Below are 15,699 nucleotides of genomic sequence, written 5' to 3'. Positions count from 1 at the left end.
TGAGAATGAAATCCCCAACAATTCTACATGAACAAATTACATTTGTCTTGTTTAGCTGATTCGCCTAGGAATGTGAGTTGACGAATTTGGCTAGCTCTTGAATATCAGGTTGATCAGGAATTTTGATCAGAAACTTGTCTAATTTGGACTTAACATAAGCCACATGAACAACACCGACTAATTTCCTACAAATACTTGAGGAAACAAATTCAACAATGAAGGAGCTCGGGAAAGAAAAGAGGAAGACTGCATTGTTTAAATTAACCGGGATTGTGCCAAAAGACACGTTAAGCTTCTGCGGTCGCTACAATTGACCCTAAAACTCGGATTGGGACAAAGCTTATGGGTGCTTTTGAAGACGTACAGCATCAGATACCTTTCGTGCCTTTTCTGAAAACTGTACAGTCCCAACTTTTTTAGTCTTTCCCAATAGGAGAGCTCTCTCTCCTTCCTGTTTTGTTCCTAATAAAATATCTTTGGACTTGTTCGACCTTTAGTAAACCTGCTGAACTCATTGGAACCCAAATGGGAGAATCTCTTCCAATGCAATTTTCATCCGATACCGGACTAAATATTGCCCAACATATAATTCTACGATGCGATGGCTGGCTTCGTCGACAACTCATCAAGAAAAATATTTAGGTAGTGAACTTTGTCACGAACTTCTAGGAATATGGACTGTGACCGAGCTACCCGCCAAATCGGCTTGCTCTTGCTCATAGAAACATTGAGCCACTTTTCGAATTAAAGTAACACAATACGAACAGTAGATATCTGCAAAAAATGCAGGACATATTTGTTTCATTTACTTGTAAACTGGTTCGTTTCAAAGTTATTTTGTCAAAGGCTTATGTAGCTGACCAAGAGCAGGCCGCAAATTCGAATTTTATGTAGGGTTTGCTGCATAACTTTGGACATATGTACCTCCTGCGTTCCCATAGCATAGCTTTGGGCTTGAATTTGACCAAGTTCATCTATTTAACAAGATCTTGTGGTCGCATAATGAGCAAATGCTCATTTGGCATAAAATGAACGAAATTTTTGCTCCCCTTCTCGCCGTCCACATCTCCAGAAGTTCGTGACCAAGTACACTTGAAGTACGAAATAAATCACCCTGTAATCATTCAGTAGATCAGAGGTGATTTGGAGAAAGGATGTACATCTCTGTCACCGTTCATTTTGAATTTTGCTTGGCTTTTTCGTTACATTTCAATGGGCATTTTTAACAAACGTATTTGCATTGGTAGAGCAATACCAGTAGTTCATGAAATAATGAATGGCAAGGCGTAAAATTGCTCATGAAGGATCAAACCGGCCTGTGGGTTTAAAAATCCAACACTCTTGACTTCACTTTTGCGATTTTTTTTTTTTAAATTTATCGAAAAAAAATATATATATTTTTTTGAATATATGTATAATGCAAATAATGTTGTAATACAAGTGTATGGAATTGAATGCAATCAATAACTAGGACCTAAAGCAATGCATGCTACTCAGCATTGCCCCCATCAATAGAGATCTTCAACTCCAACCTAAAGCGGAACCTGGAGCACCTGTTCATGATGAAACTTTGCTCGAGCCGGTCTTGAGCCGATCTTTTTTTGTCTTCAAATGGACACCTGACAACTTACCTTTCAAACGCCCTAAGATTGCAAATTCGTACAGTGAACAGCATGGGCTGTGTGGTGGTCTAGAAAGTTTGTCAAAAAAAGTCTGGGGTGCGCAGCTTCAGAAAAGTTTGCCTCTTATTTGCATTGTGACACCTTGCACCATCGTGTGCCACACACATGCTTCTCCATAGGTGGTTTGAGACCATGGAAACACATACATAGCTAACAACTTACGATATGGTCGGCATTAAGGCTTTTGCCCTAATCCATTTGCCCATGTCATAGTCCAAAGTCTTTGCAATCTTGGTGGATGTTATTCCTCCAGGGCGCAGATAAGGCCAGAATCCCTGCTCTTTGTTGCTTCCTATTTTGAGCTCTATCTACAGTGTGTCCAGGAATTGAGTTCCGAAAGGTCTACAACATCAGCTCTTTTGCAAAGTATTCAATTTAACAGCTTTGAACTAACCAAACTAATGAAAGTAGCCGCCTTACATATCAACCTTGATCCTTCATCGGTTTATGGGTAAGATTGTATTGACACCAGAATACTTGGTTATTTCGGGTCTTCGGTTATAGCCTTGTTTGATGTCTGGCTTGGTGTGCAAAATGACGTTCTATGTCAAAGCCATAGCTATTGGTCGGTTGGAAGGCGGATTGGAACTTTGTCCGTTTAGAGAAGATAGTCATATGGCTTAGTAACTGTCCAAACTTGTCTCCAACCGAAAACCTAGAGATATGCTTCCATAAAGAGTTAGTTACTTTTGAAGCTCGAAGTAATTCTCGATACTATGACAAAAACGTAAAAAGGGAGGAGACATATTTCGGCTGAAAGTCGAGAAAAGTCATTACAAAGTGCGACCAATAGCATCAGAAATTTAATTGAGTGTGTTTCGACTACGTAAGTATGTAATAACCTAACTCATGGGACCTATCCTGACAGTTTTTTTTTTCTGGACACACTGTACGTTGTTACTGAACAGATTAGGTTGAACATCTTCCAACACCATGTCAAAAACACTCTTGTGGGAAATTGAAATGGTTTTGTTTGCCAAAAAGAACTGCGAGACAGGAGATCTACATAAGTTTTGCTTTTTAAACGCACAGACCCATCCATATCACAAGAGCATTGTCATCGTCACGATTCCAGGCCTCCATCGCCTGTTCTCCAGTGTTTCCAATTCGCCTTTCCCCTTGTGTTCACGTACCGAGTCTTTCATCCTTTTGACGTGTATTCCACAGCCTTTAAACGAGATACCAGGGATCGGCAAGCAATGATCTGAGAGACAATTTGGATACGCTCCAATAACCCGAGAAAGTTGACCTCTCATGGTTCTTGATGGGACCACAATCAAGTAGATTTGGGTCCAGGACCTACACATTCTCATGTTCTCGTCCCTGGTTAGTGGACCTTGACATCAAAGAGCACTCACTGTTCCAAGAACCCAGGGACAACAGATAAAAACTGAAAGTGCACTACCATCTATTCTCTGTCTGTCTCAAAGGCACCAAGCCTTTCGACACTTTGGGTGACTTTTGAGTGCGACTCCATGGACTTTCAACAACTAGGGATCAGACTTGATGAGGAGAAATGACCAGACCACACTCCTGTCTCAATAGTTTTACTTACTCTTCTTCATTGAAAGAGGCCTTTAATCCATCACCACCAGAAAAGTCCTTTTTTGACGATCATTTAGTGCTCAAGTAGACCAATGAATCTGAGCGATAGTATGAAAAATTATTTTCTGTCTTCCAGTTCCTTCTAGCATTTGTGAATGTTTGCAAATTCTCTTGCTTTTCTGGTATTGTCTGTACGGTCATTTTAAAAGCCCGGGGTAACCATTTTGAATACCAATGTCTTGCCTTAGTCATTGAAAAGCCACTACACACGAACAAAAGTCGGCCTAAATTCAGTGCCCTCCTCTGACACAAAAGGATTCCTTCCAAATGATGGACTGTCCAAGAATTCTGTTTTCCCTGAATAATTGTTCCGTCTCTGTTATTCTACTCCTGTCTCGCATCAAGTCTTTTCATGTCGTGTCCACTAATGCAACTGCGTTTTAGACCAAAACTTTGTTCTTCTTATTTAAAATTCTGCTCCCGGGTTTCACAATAAAGGTCCAGACAAGAAAGAACAAAGAACCAAAGCAAGCCGGTCTTGTCGCATTCCCTTGTTCTAAGCAATAATTTTTGGACTGCGCATCAATGCAATTGGGAGAAGATTCCAAAATGTCATTGGCATCAAACACAGTTGCGTTGAATTTTTTTTTTGCATCAAGTTTAAAATAAAATTGCCATATCAATTTGAATGACTTCTCATCGTTCATAATTTTTTTGCCATACTTATACAAATACATTTTTGAAAGTCCTGCAATTTTCCATATCAAAATTTGGCAAATTTAAAACTGCAACTAAACATTCTAAAAGTTGTATTTGGTCATGAAAAGCAACCATGGATGTATTTTTTTAAAAAATTCTGTTGACAGAAATATCCCAACCGATCTTGGCAGTTATTAGGCAAGCACTGTTTTAATCTGAACAAGAATTAGATCGAGCAATAAGATAAGAAACGTTTCTTATAATTTTCTAGAGAGAAAACTGTAAGAAACGTTTCTTATAATTTTCTAGGTAGAAAACTATCAAGATGAGTGGTAGAAGTACTTTTCTGGAAACTTGATATGGCTTTTTGACCACCAAAATGATGACTATGATGACAAAGGCGAGGTGAGACAATGAGAGAGGACCGTATCCAAGAACCCAGCTAAAGAGGAGGCCAATTCCCCTTTCAAGTTGTGATGATGAATCGGTGAATAAGCGACCCCAAACAAATAAGTCTCAGAACTGACATAGGTAAACCTTTATAACCTATGGGAAATTATCGAACAAGTCTGGAGGAACATACTTAAGGTAAAGATCTATCCGGAATGTTCAATTTTGCGAAACCCGCTATACTTACTAATGCTCAAAAACATTTTTTTAAGGATTATGACCCAGTTCCCGACCTCATTTCATCCTTAACCATGACTATTACGTTGATTCCAAACGTGTTTGAGGAATGCAGCGACGAGGTCGAAATGCTTTTGTGATAGAGCAAATCATAGAAAAATAAATACTTTATTCCTTCAATGCTTGCCATTGCTGCGGCTCTCTCTACTGAGAAAATTTTAAGAATCTCATTTAATTGCATTCTGCTACGCCTGCTACCCTAAAACGTTTGAGCTCAAACAAAACTAGTCAATATACTTTCCGAGCGCACCATGTTCTAATCTTAGCCTGAACGAGCTCATTATAAACTTTGAGCCCTGGGAATCAAAACTTTCCATTTCGCCGAGTGAGCGGCAAATTGGTCCAACACAAATTTCGTTAATTCTTTGTACCTTGGATGGTCGTGTTGATAGCTTGACGTTCAGCCGCAGCCTTGACAAATTGGGTGGCCCCACTGGTAACTTTGGGCAGGTACCGTCGGCGGCCATTCATGGTTTCCACGTAGCCTCTCTGTCGGCAATCGATCAAGGTCTTGTCCATAAAGTCCTTGATCCCGGGGTAAGTAGCTTTGAAAGAGTGGATAAAGGCCGAGGCGTCCTCTTCCCATAACCCACTGCTCTCCCAGAGACTTGTCTACCGTAAATACCTGTATAATCATACCATAACATATCTGCTTGGCTTGTTGTCGCTCGTCGTCACTAATCTATGGGAGAAAAAGACTTAAGGACGTAATTAAACTGGAAATAAACCGTCTACACGGCTTGTTTACGGTGTGTTACCTTTTCGATTGGCGTCCGTTTCCAAGCGGCCGCAATCACTTTGAACACATCATGACCTTTATTAAGGGCGAGACACAACTTCTCGTCACCACTCATATGGGCCAAGATCCTGAGCTCCAATTGAGAGTAATCGGCGGCCAAAATGAGAAAACCAGATCGAGGAACGATGGCATGTCTCATGCTGACTTTATAAACCGAAGCTTGAGTAGGGTCTTCAAGGTACGAGGCTGAAAAGTAGATAGAGGGCCAAAAAGTAAAAAAAAAACATTTGCAGCTCAGAATTGTTTTCCTTTCAATTAGACAATTCCAAACTAAAACATGGGAGAAGACTAGAGATGACCGGAATACACCCTGACACAGAAATTCGCTTCGGTTCGGTTGCTTTTTCATAATATTTACAAGCACAATAGATCAACAAAAAATACCTTTTATTAAGACATACTGTTGTTTCCGCAACAAGCTGTGGAGTTTTTCTGCCTTCATATTTGCGACTTTTTTTCGAGCTTTCTCAGAAGATGCTCAGTTGTAGATGAAGCCAGGGCATTGAAAAAATATTACATCAGTTTTAACCATGCATCATCAATAATATTTTTTGGGGGGGCGCTTCCAACTCATTCCTCCTTCCTCTTAGATAATAAAAAAACGGCTTCAAGCCATCAAAAGTCAGCCGATATTACTAGACGTGGAGCGGGTTGACATTTTTGCAGAAACATAAGACATTGACAATGATCGGAAATGGGGATCGATGGAATTTAAATCGAAATAATGCCTAAATGAACGATTTGAACATAGTCAGAATAGGAAATGCTTCTTGTATGGCAATAGTTCAAGATCATCATACAAGTTTTAACATTCAGATTGAATGAATCACTATAATTACCTGTTAAACAACATTGCAAATGGCGACCGGGACGAATTTTTGTCAGGGTGTATACCTAAAAAAACTCCGTTTTATGTGCTAAAATAGCATTCTTACATTATGACAGAAAAGGTTCGAGAGAGCTTGGCATTCAACTAAGTAAAGATTGTTTATTGTTTTTGACAACTCAAACAATCTCCAAGAGTGCATAAAAAGTTTTTGCTGCATCATAGGTTTAAAAAAGGAAGAAGAAAACCCTCGCAATTTTTGGGACCAGGCTTTGAAAAACACAAGGACGAATATCTTTAAATCGCGTTTGATCGATTTTTTTTCTGCATCTTGATGAATATTGCTTCCCATGTTCAGACGTTTTATGAATTGAATACAATGGGTATCATACATCAGATACATCCGATGACTCTTATGATCCTTTCATGTAGGCTTATTCATGTGACAGACCTAAGTCCCCGTAGTGATCAAAGGTCCAAAGTTAAAAGAACATCGAAAACGATTGATGTACGTACATGTAGCCAATCACTTGAGCTTTTAACTACGTATTTATTGCAAGACAACCAAATGATTGAATGTTTCTATTGATATTAGCACAACACATGCCAAAACATATCTTTGTGGGCGTAGTTAGTGTTTCATTCTGTGATGCAGATATGTAGAGAAATGCTTTTATAAACGACTTCTCATGGTAACAAGTTTATGCCATGTAGAACAACACCGGTTTTCGCTCAACTGAATAGATCCGATTGAATGGCTATTGCCCAAGCTCTGCACAAAGTACGTCTTCAAATCTGCATGGAATGTTGGTAATCTGTTCCAATAACCCGTTATTCTGAATCCCTTTCAAAAGCTACCGGAATTTCCATTTTCCGCTGCTTGAATCTGTAGGCTTTTTCAAGACCTTCCAAACTTTCCATAAAGGTATTGGCATTGGCGCTCCTCTCTTGGGGAAAGTCTTTTGAAGCTAAAAATATTGAAAGATGGTAAATCTATCTCCACACACACGACCTGAAGAGTTCAGAGTGGTAACAAGCATGGAAATTCCATATGTGCATGGGTTCCATTGGTGAAATAAAGTTTCGTTTCCCAACAGAAGCCACTGTAGGCACTCGACTAACTCGAGACTTTGAGCACTCAAGGTTGGGGGGTTTCACAACCTTTGAAACCTCTTCTGCCCCTAGAAGTTCGAAGTTTCACGGTGCGTTCCAAAACGATTTTTGACCACCTTGGCTTCAATAATTTTCTCATCTATGAAACGAAATGCTTATGAGCCGTGGTCCTTCAGAGCGATCTCTTTTCATTGAGTAATGAGGTCACAAGGGACGAATAAGGATAATGCATGTAGTATTGTAGGAGGTAACAGCATGTACCTAAAGCAATTTTAATGACCTTCAGTAGCATGTTGGTTTTGACGGAATGAATTGGAAGATTAAAATTTGTGTGAGAGATAGTCCAAACACAATGCCTTTTATTTGAATACGTCATCTCCTCAACGTTTTTCGACTCATTTTAACGGCCTCGGGGTAGGTTTTACATCTGAAGCGGAGAAAGACATATTCGGGCTTCTGGTGAAGTCTATGGGAAGTTGAGAAAGTAGTGAACCACCTCCAGTTTTAGATGTCCTAACGTATTTAAATGTGCACTGAAAGAAATCATTTATTGGGGGCACAGTAGAATTCGCCATTACTTACTAACTCAATATGCTTTGAAATTAAGAGTTTTTCGGACCAGCTCTCTTAAAGACAAAATCTAAAACCATGTCGAAGGGAATTGACTGATGTGATTGGAAGCTTGTGCTCGTACCTTAATTCTAGTCACGTTTATATAAACTCGTTCTAGTCAATAAAAAGTCTTGTAACCAAGGTCCCCATGAGAACATGCCATTGATCACAAGGAAATAGCTCCTACTCATCACTTTCTGGAGGCCCAAAGGCGTTTCAAATGAACTCCAACGGGCTTTTGAAACATATTTGTAGAGACTGTTCAAGCGCCAGAATTTTTCACCGCAACAAATCGAATGGGCATTTAGAAATCGGACAATCTTAAAGCAAAAGTTCCCCATTGAGACAAATTTCCAGTCTCTTGGAAAGCACCTTGAAATATTATGGTCTAGAGTTAATTCGTGTGTGCAATAGAATCTGATTTCCTCAATGGCTAATGGAATCTAAATATGTTACGAGCAGAAATGCGAAAATATTAAGCAATCACCTTAATTATTGAAATGGCCAATCCAATCCATTCCCTGTGAAACACCCAAAATAAACAAAGTTGAAAGAGGGTTCAAACAAAATGATAAATATGAAATAATCATATTACAGTATAATTAATGACAAAAAATAGGGCAATGGTTGGGACAACTAGATTCCAAATTTTGGTTCTCTTCCTCGACCTGTCTTAAAGAAAGTGCTCATTTATACCACAATAAGAAAATCATTCTGATGCCATTTTTTATGCTTATGGGATAAAAAATATGGCTTATCTGGTTGCTGAGTTTATATAGTTGACAAATGCAATTATATCAACTTGATCAGGGATAATGTAATTCCTCTTACAGGGCACCAAGGCCTGGCTCGATATGGTTGACTCAGACTTTGTTCTAAGTGCGTCCTCCTCATTCATAACCATAACAAGGGAGCGTGATTTTTTCTTGCTCATGTTTCACGTATCCATTGCCATTGCGCATATCAACTCTTTGTGCGAGTCTCTTTGTAACAGAGCAACGCTCACTGTAATTAATAAAACAATTACTTACTGAGGCTTTTGTGGTAGAATCATCAAACAAAATTGGAGTACAACCATTTACTTGGAGAGAGAAGCAAAGAAAAATGTATCATAATCTGCCTACCCTGAGCCTCAATTCCCCCACATGCACCAGATAAAGGGTTCTCCTACCAAGAAACATAAAAGGGACTGCTTAACATTTCCTTGATTCAGTTTTTGATGTTAAAATCAACGAAAACCTTAGAGCAGAGCCCCTCGTTGAAGGAGCTTGCGAACCCTTCCAACTCACCTAAAGGCGATAGAATCGACCTTGACGAATTGGAACCTCGGCTTAATCGGGAATTGAGGAGTCTGGTTTCTCGACGTCCTAAAGCTTTTTCCTTCAATCGTTCCGTTAATGGTATGTTGAAATCCCTGGGAATGTTTTGTATATTAGGCTCGTGAAGACTGATTCTTCCCGTTGCTGTGAGCGTCTGGCAAACTGGATAGATGCGGTCCATTTTTAACTGGGAATGGTGGGATTTGGACCGCATCATGGGTCCCACGACCTGGAAAGGATGTAAGCTGGATGATTTATGTATGTATAACATGTACATACATACTCTTCTTGGGTACATGGTGTGAAGTATGAAATTAAAAGTAGGCGAGGTAATCTATGACCATCACATTTCCATCTTCAATGACCGAAGAGGGCCCTGGGTTCTGGTTTTGGTGCCAACGAGTTTGGCCTCTATCAATCAAAACATGTTTATGTGCCGAAGTCGCTCATGTTTTATTTACAAAAGGAACGCTTGTTATCAACGAAAAAGGTAACGTGAATCAATGCGGAAAAACAAAACATGTCCCAACAACTAACAATAACATTCCAATACTTGAATTAAGTTTCGTTCCGTCAAGCGTAGCAACTAGAACTTGTCAAAACTAGATTGCTATACATTACGAACCTTGGATATGGTCATGTTGAGTTTTCGCCACTCGAGAATAAGTGTGGGCAAATCGTGGTAAGCCTGCAATTTGATGAGAATGTCCTTGTTACAAGAAGGAGATCCTTTCGAACTTCTTAATCTTGTGGGTGCTCGAGCGAATGGATCGCATTTGTCCCAAACTTGGATCTCCATTTAAGGAAGTTTCAGCTCTTGGTAAAGGATCTGAAATACGAGAGGCTTTCGTGGTCAAGGCTCTCGAATTGGACCACAATGAAGATGCTTAAGGGATAATGAAAAGAAAGCCTTGCTCAGAGAATATAACCTACGGATAGAGTTGAATATAAACCACAATGAGTATTTTGAAAGAATTTCTACATTACATTCGGGCATTGTTGTACCAATGGAGTGGATCTTAGTATGATACATATCTGCAGAGCCAATATAAAATGCGGACGTGACATTATGCGGAGCAAGAAATTCTGTCTAATCTAATGATAATTTTGAAGCATATTCATCATCATGGAGTGGACATGAACATGCAGAATGTCGCACTATGATATATCGTATGGCTCTCTTCTTTGCAAAACAAAAAAAAGGAAACGAAAACATGGGAGCATTTTTTATCACAGTTTAAAGAGAAGTAATTTCGAATGTCATAGATGAACGTGGCTCACTTGTTAACTAAATGTGAGAGAACAGGTTGAGCAAGGTGGGGTGCTTTTAAATCGGTTTTAGAGGGCTCTGGATTTCACAATTTAATCAGCTAATTCATATGTTAGATGAATCTTTTCTTTTGCTCTGTTCTTTTCTTTTCCTTCTTTTTTAGCATCTTTGATCTTAATATTTCGATATTGTAGGTAGTGTAAAAAAGTATGGTGAACTCTCAAGTCTTCACATTTCTTTGAATTCATCAAATTCATTTTTTTGTGCTGCATCTTAAATTCTGTAACAAAAATTACCAGTGTAAAAAATATGGCAACCCTTCAAATATTACCATTCATTTTGAATTCTTCCAACTCATGTCATTGTGTTACAGCATTAATGATTATCATAAACTATCTCTTACCCAGGTGCTTAAGAAAAGGTTACATGGACTTCGAAAATAAAATTATGCCAATCATTCGTAACAAAACTTTTCTCACGATAAAAATCATCCTTGAAAAGGGGTTTTTGAAGCCTTGTCACATGATCTGCATTCATTTTCATCTATGAATTGAGTCAAAATCACTCTTTAACGCATGGCTATGATTGAATTTTCGTCAACCTCATAATCGTTTGTTTCCAATGCAAAGCTCACATCAAAATCCAACCAGCCTGTGCCAAGGGACATTGCCCAACCAAAATGGTTTATTTCAACTATGGGCGAAGAAAGGAGCAGTCTTGTAACCTGAATATGTCATCAATCCCTCAACTTCACACATATGTTAGCGCCTCAAGAGAAAGCTTGAGAAGAAAGATGTCTAACCTGAAATCAGAATTGCATTTTACAAAACTTGTAAAGCAACATGTCATGCTGAAGAAATGCACCTCCCTCATATGTTAATGGCAATTCTTTCTTCTTCAATCGTTTTTACGATGGGATATATGATAAAATAAGCGACTAGATTAAATCACTAAGCATGTGCCAAGGAGTAGTTTAAGCACCTCATTTATTGTACAGTTGGCAAATATGTTGTTACTACCTACCCACGGTGGTAACAACATCACTGATAAAGTTTTTGTGCAAATATCAAGACTGAAAGTACCGATTTTGGTGTTTATTAAAACAAAAGGAATAACATTTGTAAAATACCATCTCGGAAAATACCTCAGATTAGAATATAATCCAATTAAAAGCTATAAAGAGATAATATTCTTAAACGTAATCAATTGATCTTGGAGTAGCCTTAGTTGGGTTTCCCAATTCATCGAGCAAACGAGAAAATTAAAATATGTGCTGCATCGTTCAGATACTTTAGAAACATGATAGGATAGCGTAGCGTTTGGCACTTTATTAAAAGAGAGAAAAATTTTACATCTCTTGCAAGTTTTAAGTGACATTTTTTGCTACTTTTAGCTGTTAAAGATGTTTTAAGTAAAATGAAAAACCTAATAATTCTTGTCGTTGAAAAAGTCAATAACAGGCCTTGGAAATAACTTGGAAGATAATAAGGCCATTTTTCGATATTTAAAGGTGTAAAACGCACCTTTCAAGTTGTGACAACTAGGCATTTGCTAAATAGAAGGTTACGAAATTTTACATCAATACAAAACTAAGAGTACGTACGTTTAATACTGATTAACTACGTTTTTGACAATGATACATTGTAATGTACTTAAAGTGACTGAACACACTTATCTGAGCTTCTTTTAAGCATGTGTATTTCACAACAGTGGTTCCTTTTGCCTCTCTGACAAAGAAAAACGTATCTAGATGTTTTGGTAATTTGAGCAAACACTTGACAAGAACATGTAACCACACGTGAACAATTAACCCTTCAATTCATTGAACAGTAACCAAATATGTTGCTACTTCCCTGCACGGCTTGAAAAAGTGACAAGAGAAGAAATTGATTTTGCCCTTGTTACGATTGGGAGAAAAGATGGATTTCACTCTATCTCAAAAGATTGAGAGCTCAAGAACCTAGAAGGGAATAGCAATTCCAGGAGCACAATAAAAAAGATTGGAACTTCTGGCGACAACTCGGAAGGATCTGAACAAGCCAGCCAATTTCGAATATACAACCACCACAAAGCGATAGACTGCACATTTGGGCGGCAATGGTTAGAAATAGACTAAATTTGTATCTTGCTCATGTTTTTTTTCTATCTCCACACAAGCTGGGTCTAAAAAAAGCTTCCCGGTATATTTCTCAATTTCCAACGTTGATGGCATTTTTTGTTACTAATTTCACATCGTGACCTTGCCTTGTCGTTTTTAAAATCATATTTCGGCATTTTTCGCAAACGTTTTGTCTCGCATATCGGGTGTACTTGTCACGTTAAGGGGATCAAGTACATTCCTAAGTTAAAAAAAAAATGTAATGTTGACTTTGGTGTTAGCCTCCCCAAACCGGCATCCATTTAATACTGTATCAACGGCGATGGCAGACAAGAATTCAAGTTTTGATTGTGCAGAGCAAAATCACCTTTTTATTCCAATCGGAAAAGTCGATGGATTGAACGAAAGTGAAAGAAGCCTTGAAAGAAGAATATGGTGAACCTGTGGCTGTCGAATAAATTACGTTGGATGTATCAAATAGAATCGTCTATGAGTTCTTTGAGTACCTCTGAAAATCAGTACAGCCTAGCGATTCCGCGTTTGACTTGCCGATCGTCCATATATCCTTCAGACAAACTGAATGGGTTGAAACAATCAAAAATGGACAAACATGGTCCATACCCTACTCTGTCCATAGATTTCTAGACACTGGATATTGGACAACCGACCACTCGGCTGGTTAAACAGTACAATGGATGGTCTCGGGGGAATTGATCACCAACCGGTTTATTGTAGTGTTTAGCCAACCGAATGGTCGATTGTCCGACATCCAGTGTCTAGAAATCCATCTATGCTCTAGCATCTGAGATGGGTTACCTAAAATGTACTTCGATTTCACATGTCAGGAAAAATACCAGCTTCAGCATTTCCAACTCCAACCAGTATTCTGATTTTTTTCTCTCTTAAAGGTGACAATTTGGACTCCTCAGTCCAAAGATGGTATTCCGCTTGTATGTTAAGTCTGTTCAAGTCAGTTGTTAGTCACGTCTTGAAAATGCTTGTCCCATTTGGGCCCCAGTCAGTTCAGCAGGTTTGCGAAAGGTCGAATCAGTCCAAAAATGTTGTACTTGGAACATTTCAGGCATGGAAGAACTCTCGTAATGGGAGAAAAGTTGGGACAGAAGAGTATTCTAAGAAGGTACGAAAGGTATTTCAAAATCATCCAAGAATTAGTCGAACAAAGAATTCTTCCTCGCTTTTTGTCCTTCAGGATCCTTTGTTGTTAAATTTGTTGCCCAGCATTATTCAAACGAAAAAAAAATGGCTTTGAGCCTTTGCTACCTTTTATATAGATACTATATGTTAGTGATTCAAAATAGTTGGTCCGTCTTAAACCCAAGTTACTAATCAAAATATTTAAGAAAATGAAAAATACCCAAATAAATACCAACCAAGTATTTTTCAAAGGCTAAAAAAGTCTTTACCACGTTTTTAGTTGTTAAGAAATGCAAATCACGAACACTTCTTTTTTTCCTTAATTTTTTATTGAAGCGCTTTTTATAAATTTATAAAGCAAATGTGCGACCTTAGAAAAAGTTTCATAAATATAACTTTTACACTCACCTTTCAAACAAACTTGGACGGAAATGAAATACACAAAGTGCAAAGCTATTGAAAACAAAAAGGACAGACGGAAGTTTTAAGCTTAGAAAAAGCAGTCACGTATTTTTTGAAAGGCTTTTGAAAATTTACAATTGACTACATTAATCAAAAAGTGTCTTTCTTTTGTCACTTTGCAAATGTCTTTTTAAAATCTTCTTTTTGCTGATATGAGGCTGAAAATGGGTGGTATTATCCAGAGAGACTTCTATCACAGGAGTGGAGATCAGTGGAGGTATGCCGATTTTACTCTTAGTCAAAGCTCTTAGGATTTGAGGCCTAACTGCACACTTAATCATATCAATAATTGTCTATTCCAAAGACTTCAGAATTTTCAATGGGGCGTTCGATGTTGCTGTTCATCTGAAACTGACTCACCTTGCAAATCTCATCTGACGATGATAATGCGAATTCCCGACCCGCCAATCTGTATGCATCTGCCTCGAGATCGGCCATTCTGGCCACAATGATCTTCCTTTGGCGCTCAGCCTCATCTTCGGAAAAGCCAACGCCGTTGAGTTCCATTTGGAGCAAGGTAAGGATGGAAGGCATTTCCACGTCTGAAGGATTCACCGGAAAGAACAAAATAAAACAATCCAACATGTAATACTCTTGGATGTGAAGAAATGACAAACAGTTGAAGTCACTCTATGGAAAAAAAGTTGTAAATAAGGTACCCAGCCAACCTGCATCATATACTACTCCAAAGTATTTATCATATTCATAAATAGGAGCGGTTTTTTTCATCTCTGAGGTTTCTGCTTAGTTGCACTATCAATTTGTCATTTTTGCTTTGAAAGATCTCTTTCTTTTTTATGTCAGACATCTGCAGACCTCCTTATATGAGAAATATATCGTTATTTACAGAGCAAGTGTTAGGCAAGGCTTAGAGAGGTTCACTCAACAAGACGAAATAAAATTGACGGAAACAGTGCGAAAGTACGGCCTTTATTTACTGATTATTAGAGTCAGACCCTAAATGTTTTTACCCCCAAAAAAAATTTTCACGCATTTTGAGGGTTTTGGGCCAAAAAAAATCATTCTCGTCCATTCTCATATTTTTGACCTTTTTTCTCTTCTTCCTGTGATGATACGTGACGAAGAGAAAGATGACTTTTGAGAACAAGGACTTTATTCAGTTGTGGATCAAATAGGACACAAATATGGCCGGTGAAGAACTCGTTATTGGCTAAAGTTGGAGGTGTGAGGTATTTTCAGATTTCTCCTCTCCTCCCTGTTATAGATGTCATTTGAAAGTCAGCAAAAATGGAGCTGCAGGTGCGCTTGCCATAGCTGCCATCATGGGTTTGATCCAACCAAACACTTAAAATCATTAAGTGAGCAAAAGTGCCCTAAGCAATAGCACTAGACTCTCGGAAAGAACCAATTGTATACTGTATCATAACATCTGAATCACTTAAAAAGTGTCGTAATGTCAAGCATTCTAATA

The 15,699-nt window shown here is 38.4% G+C and overlaps 1 protein-coding gene across 1 annotated transcript in view; it reads right to left on the bottom strand.

Moving 5' to 3' along the window:
- The window catches only part of LOC131880698 (DNA polymerase theta-like), a gene marked incomplete in the record, with an annotated part of 62,639 nt that overhangs the window by 8,978 nt on the left and 37,962 nt on the right, over positions 1–15,699 (bottom strand). The window contains 6 exon segments of the mRNA XM_059227382.1: positions 4,985–5,196; positions 5,198–5,295; positions 5,372–5,598; positions 9,253–9,511; positions 9,908–10,075; positions 14,628–14,809. Coding sequence (XP_059083365.1) covers positions 4,985–5,196; positions 5,198–5,295; positions 5,372–5,598; positions 9,253–9,511; positions 9,908–10,075; positions 14,628–14,809 — 1,146 coding nt within the window.

Source organism: Tigriopus californicus, chromosome 5 (genome assembly GCF_007210705.1).
Source record: "Tigriopus californicus strain San Diego chromosome 5, Tcal_SD_v2.1, whole genome shotgun sequence".
Taxonomy (NCBI): domain Eukaryota; kingdom Metazoa; phylum Arthropoda; class Copepoda; order Harpacticoida; family Harpacticidae; genus Tigriopus; species Tigriopus californicus.
This window is presented reverse-complemented; position numbering and strand designations above follow the sequence as displayed.